The sequence below is a fragment of the Sprattus sprattus genome, assembly GCF_963457725.1.
Source record: "Sprattus sprattus genome assembly, chromosome: 3".
NCBI lineage: Eukaryota > Metazoa > Chordata > Actinopteri > Clupeiformes > Clupeidae > Sprattus > Sprattus sprattus.
In genome coordinates, this window is record NC_137922.1 from 60,067,119 (window position 1) to 60,074,618 (window position 7,500).

General features: G+C 44.3%; 1 protein-coding gene across 1 annotated transcript in view; it reads right to left on the reverse strand.

Annotated features, from left to right (window-relative positions):
* Positions 1-7,500, reverse strand: part of LOC308362930 (1-phosphatidylinositol 4,5-bisphosphate phosphodiesterase epsilon-1-like) — a gene marked incomplete at its 5' end in the record, with an annotated part of 107,274 nt that overhangs the window by 20,009 nt on the left and 79,765 nt on the right. The window contains 5 exons of the mRNA XM_080835656.1: positions 513-678; positions 1,572-1,633; positions 2,774-3,012; positions 5,515-5,663; positions 6,245-6,370. Of these exons, the coding sequence (XP_080691782.1) occupies positions 513-678; positions 1,572-1,633; positions 2,774-3,012; positions 5,515-5,663; positions 6,245-6,370 (742 nt within the window). The remainder of the gene's footprint in view (positions 1-512; positions 679-1,571; positions 1,634-2,773; positions 3,013-5,514; positions 5,664-6,244; positions 6,371-7,500) is intronic.

The following is a 7,500-nucleotide window of genomic DNA, read 5'->3' on the forward strand; positions in this document are numbered from 1 at the left end:
TTGACCAATCACGTTATGTTTCAACGTTACACCACGCATTGATTTGACAATTGGAGCTTATCTCCAGAATGGAATCTTTCAGGGTTCTACTTGAGAACCTTTCCATTGTTTAGTCCTGAGTGGAACCTTCTGAAAGGTTCTAACCCCCACCCCCCACCCCACCCTGTGTATGGTTCTTCCTGAGGTTCATCTTGCCCACCATAGACATATATACACAGACCCCTCATTGTCTGCTTCAGAGCGTTGCTGCGACGTGCCGACTCGAAGCCAATTCTCAACCGATTTCATTGAGTTGAGAGGCAAGGGCCAATGAGGGTTCTATGTATATATGTCTACGTTGCCCACCCCCACCCCCCTACCCCTGTCTATGGTTCTTCCCATCACCCCTGGTCCCCCTCACCCACCTGAGAGTAGAGCTCCACGGAGGACTCTCCCTTGAGCTGGTGGCCGGTGAGGTAGGTGTTGTGGGAGGACTCACCTGAGGGTGAGGTAGGTGTTGTGGGAGGACTCACCTGAGAGTAGAGCTCCACGGAGGACTCTCCCTTGAGCTGGTGGCCGGTGAGGTAGGTGTTGTGGGAGGACTCGATGAAGTAGTAGGACAGCGGGTACTGCAGCTCCTCTGGGTCCGCCTCCGACTCCTCCAGCCTGGACGCAAAGTTGTCCTTGTCCATGAGGAACCTACAGGGGAGGTCACGGTGAAGAGCAAGTTATTAGCTGAAGCTCACACACACACACACACACACACACACACACACTAAGTTGTCCTTGTCCATGAGGAACCTACGGGAGAGGTCACGGTGAAGGTCAAGTTATTAGCTGAAGCTCACACACACACACACACACACACACACACACACACACACACACACACACACACACACACGGTGAAGGTCCAGTCATTAGCTGAAGCTTTTAGCCCAGGACACTTACAAGGGCTTCATGCAGCGGCCAGGAATCAAACCCTAGATCAACCGTTTACACCATAGACATATAGAGATCTATATATACATCTATACATGTCTATGGTTTACACTGTTCCACCAACACCCGAAGGATGATGGGAAAGATTCGCCTGATAGGAGCTCAGAGGATCCAGAATGAGGAGTGACAATGATGGCATTGGTGACATAAGATGAGGGAAAGCAGTATGTGGGATCTGAAATGTAAGTAACTACCTAACTAGATTGGTCTAGCATTCTTCTTTTACAACAAAACTGTACCTTAAAACGATATACAAATACAGTAGTGTGGACATAATGGACATCTATATTTGTATATCGTTTTAAGGTACAGTTTTGTTGTAAAAGAAGAATGCTAGACCAATCTATTTCAGTATGGTATTAAAAAAAAAATTGAGAAACTTTTTGGCAGTTCTGGGAACTTACCTGGCGAAGCACACACACACACACATCTGGGAACTTACCTGGCGAAGCACGCGCACACACACACACACACACACACACACACACACACACACACACACACACACACACACACACACACACACACACACACACACACACACACACACACACACACACACACACACACACACACATCTGGGAACTTACCTGGCAAAGCCTTCAAAGGACATCCAGCCCATCTGGTGCATGGCAGCTGAAGGCTCAAATTTCTGCAATGAGAAATAGCTTTTTTTTAAGAAATATTTTAGCATCCTTTCAAGGCCATTTCTTCCAGAAAAAAAGCAATATTTCACTCATCCTTCCTTTCAAATCTATGAATCAAATCTTTCCTCAGATCCAGGAAAAGGAAGGCAAGAAAATGCTTCTTGGAAATGTAGTGTTTGCCAACCTGAATGATGGGAAATGTAGTGTTTGCCCACCTGAATGATGGGAAATGTAGTGTTTGCCCACCTGAATGATGGGAAATGTAGTGTTTGCCCACCTGAATGATGGGAAATGTAGTGTTTGCCCACCTGAATGATGGGAAATGTAGTGTTTGCCCACCTGAATGATGGGAAATGTAGTGTTTGCCCACCTGAATGATGGGAAATGTAGTGTTTGCCCACCTGAATGATGGGAAATGTAGTGTTTGCCCACCTGAATGATGGGAAATGTAGTGTTTGCCCACCTGAATGATGGGAAATGTAGTGTTTGCCCACCTGAATGATGGGAAATGTAGTGTTTGCCCACCTGAATAATGGGAAATGTAGTGTTTGCCCACCTGAATGATGGGAAATGTAGTGTTTGCCCACCTGAATGATGGGAAATGTAGTGTTTGCCCACCTGAATGATGGGAAATGTAGTGTTTGCCCACCTGAATGATGGGAAATGTAGTGTTTGCCCACCTGAATGATGGGAAATGTAGTGTTTGCCCACCTGAATGATGGGAAATGTAGTGTTTGCCCACCTGAATGATGGGAAATGTAGTGTTTGCCCACCTGAATGATGGGAAATGTAGTGTTTGCCCACCTGAATGATGGGAAATGTAGTGTTTGCCCACCTGAATAATGGGAAATGTAGTGTTTGCCCACCTGAATGATGGGAAATGTAGTGTTTGCCCACCTGAATGATGGGAAATGTAGTGTTTGCCCACCTGAATGATGGGAAATGTAGTGTTTGCCCACCTGAATGATGGGAAATGTAGTGTTTGCCCACCTGAATGATGGGAAATGTAGTGTTTGCCCACCTGAATGATGGGAAATGTAGTGTTTGCCCACCTGAATGATGGGAAATGTAGTGTTTGCCCACCTGAATGATGGGAAATGTAGTGTTTGCCCACCTGAATGATGGGAATTGTAGTGTTTGCCCACCTGAATGAGGCCCAGCAGCTGGCCGTAGGTGAGGTGTTCTCCCTGGCAGTTGACCAGGAAGTCGCTGAGCTGCGTGAAGGAGAGGCCGAGCACGCCGAGCGATGCGTTCTCCACGCCCGTGCCGTTGCTCATGATGCTGGCCGCTGCTATGGCGTCCGAGATCTGCTTCTGGTTGTCAGGCAACGGTTGCCGGGAGCGGATGAACAGGCCCATGTCGGAGCCGTTGCGTGTCAGCAGGTCTACGAATAGAGAGGAGGGACGTCTGTGATCAAGCTTGTCTAATCAACCTCAGTCATTATAAAACTGATTCATTAACCCTTTACTGACCAAGATACCTCAGTCATTATAAAACTGATTCATTAACCCTTTACTGACCAAGATACCTCAGTCATTATAAAACAGATTAATTAACCCTTTACTGACCAAGATACCTCGGTCATTATAACACAGATTAATTAACCCTTTACTGACCAAGATACCTCGGTCATTATAACACAGATTAATTAACCCTTTACTGACCAAGATACCTCGGTCATTATAACACAGATTAATTAACCCTTTACTGACCAAGATACCTCGGTCATTATAACACAGATTAATTAACCCTTTACTGACCAAGATACCTCAGTCATTATAACACAGATTAATTAACCCTTTACTGACCAAGATACCTCGGTCATTATAACACAGATTAATTAACCCTTTACTGACCAAGATACCTCAGTCATTATAAAACAGATTAATTAACCCTTTACTGACCAAGATACCTCGGTCATTATAACACAGATTAATTAACCCTTTACTGACCAAGATACCTCGGTCATTATAACACAGATTAATTAACCCTTTACTGACCAAGATACCTCAGTCATTATAACACAGATTAATTAACCCTTTACTGACCAAGATACCTCAGTCATTATAAAACAGATTAATTAACCCTTTACTGACCAAGATACCTCAGTCATTATAAAACAGATTAATTAACCCTTTACTGACCAAGATACCTCAGTCATTATAAAACAGATTAATTAACCCTTTACTGACCAAGATACCTCAGTCATTATAAAACAGATTAATTAACCCTTTACTGACCAAGATACCTCAGTCATTATAAAACAGATTAATTAACCCTTTACTGACCAAGATACCTCGGTCATTATAACACAGATTAATTAACCCTTTACTGACCAAGATACCTCAGTCATTATAAAACAGATTCATTAACCCTTTACTGACCAAGATACCTCAGTCATTATAAAACAGATTAATTAACCCTTTACTGACCAAGATACCTCAGTCATTATAAAACAGATTCATTAACCCCTTACTGACCAAGATACCTCAGTCATTATAAAACAGATTCATTAACCCCTTACTGACCAAATTACTACCTTTACTACATTCACCACCTACAGCCAAACCCAAAACAATGAAGTACATAGCTCACTCCTAAGGGCTGGGTAGGTAGAATATTGAGCCTCAAGCATGATTCTACTAATATCAAATCCATTTGGTAATTTAGCAGACGCTTTTGTCCAAAGCGACGCACAAGGGAGAAAACAGTCAAGCTAAGAGCAATAAAAACCTGGTGTAACAATAAATACTACTTTACATAAGAAATAGAAAAACAACAAAGAAAGAAATGGAAGTGCAGGAATGTAACTGCTGTAAGTGCAAGTTAAGCACTAGTCAAGGTGCCAGTTAGGAAGGGAGGTGCTCTCTGAAGAGTTGGGTCTTTAAAAGCTTCTTGAAGGTAGATAGGGACGCCCCTGCTCTGGTAGTACTAGGCAGCTCGTTCCACCAACGTGGAACAACAAATGAGAATAGTCTGGACTGCCATACTTGCACAGACGGCAGTGCAAAAAGACGCTCACTAGAAGAGCGCAGTATCCTGGGTGTAACATTTGCCCTTACAAGAGCATTTAGGTAAGTGGGAGCAGAACCAGCAAGCACTCTGTAAGCAAGCACACACACACACACACACACACACACACACACACACACACACACACACACACACACACACACACACACACACACACACACACACACACTCTGTAGCCAAGCATAAGTGACTTGAACTTCATGGGAGCAGCTACCGGCAGCGAGTGCAGACCATCATCATCATCTGCCTTCTCCTTCTGCTTCTGCTTCTGCTCATGAGAAGTAGCAGGATGGTGTTTGGGACCCAAGTCTCATTACTGTGCCACGTTCCAAACCTCTAGCTGGCACCGTGTCATCAAAGTGAGACATTTCAGCATTTATATGTTCGGAATCATGTGTCATCAAAGTGAGACATTTCAGCATTAGTATGTTCGGAATCACGTCAACCTGTGTGAACGTAACTTCAATAGCGTTGCTATAAAGCGTTTTGACAGACATCGCATCTTCAGATCACCATGCCAGATGAGAGACCGTCGAGTTCCTGGATCAAACTGCTCTGTCCCAAAGGCTATACAATACAACAGTGCAAAAATGCAGGGGGAGCCGAAGATCCTACAGCAACGCGCTCTGCAGTCTTTGGAGAAAACTGTGGGGAGCCTGCACAGTATTTATATGCCAATAAAAAATTACAATAAATAATGTTCGGAATCATGTGTCATCAAAGTGAGACATTTCATCATTTATATGTTCGGAATCACGTCAAGCTGTTTGAACGTAACTTTAATAGCGCTGCTAAAAAGCGTATATATCGGCCATCTCTAATATCATCTCACTACAGCATCAGTGTACTGTACCTAAGTCTGGCTGCAGTCCTGCGGCCGTGACCGTGACCTTTTCCTCGACCTTGACCTTTGGGTAGAGGCAGGGTGAGTCGGGGTCGGATCGGGTGCACGGGACGGCGTACGTGTCGAACAGCTCCTTCAGGTCCTTACGGCTACGGATACTGGACACACACACACACACACACACACACACACACAGAGACGACAGTCAGACAATACAAGGGACAAGGTCACAGCAAAACCACAGAGAGAGGAAGAAAGATTGAGAGAGAGAGAGAGAGAGAGAGAGGAGAGAGATGGAATGGAAAAGCACAAAGAAAACAAATACAATCTATAACTATGCAATCTACAAATCTTCATGCCGGAGATGTTGTTTGTTCTAATCCTGCTGCTAAAAGGACACAACAAGGGTGAGACTGACCCAACCCCCTGGAAAGGGTGCTTTTTAAAATGGATACATTTGTAATAAGAGGCCTGGATGAGAGCACAGTCTGTAACTATCTCTCATATTTCTAGTATTAAGTATTTATGGAACTTATTTATAGTATACTCTCATTTTCACCTGAAGGACTTAGAGCGCCACAAACTCAACAAAGCTCATGGTGCTGTCGGTGTGTGTGTGTGTGTGTGTGTGTGTGTGTGTGTGTGTATTCACCTGAAGGACTTGAAGAGCTCCACGAACTCTACGAAGCTCATGGTGCTGTCGGTGTGTGTGTGTGTGTGTGTGTGTGTGTTTGTTCACCTGAAGGACTTGAAGAGCTCCACGAACTCCACGAAGCTCATGGTGCTGTCGGAGCTCATGATGTTCTGGAAGCCTTTGAAGCAGCCGCCCTTCCCCCGGCCGTGCCACGACCTGCTGCTCCACGCACTGAACACACACACACACACACACACACACACACACACACACACACACACACACACACACACACACACACACACACACACACACACACACACACACACACACACACACACACACACACACACACACACACACACACACACACACACACACACACACTTTAGCTCAAGTTTAGCTAACCCTAACCCACAACCTGCTGCTCCACGCACAGAAGGGGGAAGACCGGAGATACAAATTAGCACAGATGGGAGTCCCACACACACACGAACTTCAGACCAGAGACACACACACACACACACACACACAGTCCCACAGTTCACACTCCAGACCAGATACACACACACAGTCCCACAGCTCACACTTCAGTTAACGTTTATATCAAGTCATACAAAGTGTCCATCAGCATGTACTTAGTACTTATTGAAGTATAATATTATTACATGACAGCTAGGATAATTCGAACCAAGATGGCGGCGTGTTGGGAGAAGTTAGTGGGAAATGTTTTATGTGAATTAAGCTATCTACACAACTTTTTATACGTCTAAATTGACTCGGTTAGTTGTTTATGTGCTACACGAATGTTGCAGAGTATTATAAGTCTTAACTGAAAGTCTCGAATATTATTTGTAGGCGGCTGCTAACGCTTAGACCAAAAATCCATTGAAACACATAGTAGCTCACACGGCTAACTCGCCTGCTCCTCAACGCCTTGCTGTCGATAGTGAGCCTTCGACCAAAATTACCAAACTTGACCTCCCTGTTGCTCTGTCCAACTTCACCATCAACGGAAACGTGGAGTTCAACTTTAAATAGTAAAACCTTATGAACAACACCCGTGTCCGTGTGTCCGTTTACAGAGGAGAGCTCATGAGTGTCACTTTGCAGCAATGCCCGGGGAAACTAAAGGTCATATGACAAGACCAGTTCCACGCACTACTTTCTCACTACTTTCTCTAACGGGAGCACTAGGCTTCAAATCAAGAATTCAGGTTATTATGCATATTAAGTTTCCTAAAGATAAAGGAAATTCTAAATAATAATAATAATAAAAACATTTTTGGATGTTGTAAACGGGAGATAAGCTGCGCATCGTGGAGTTCTTTGCCCCGTAGCGTCCATTAACTTTGTAGAAC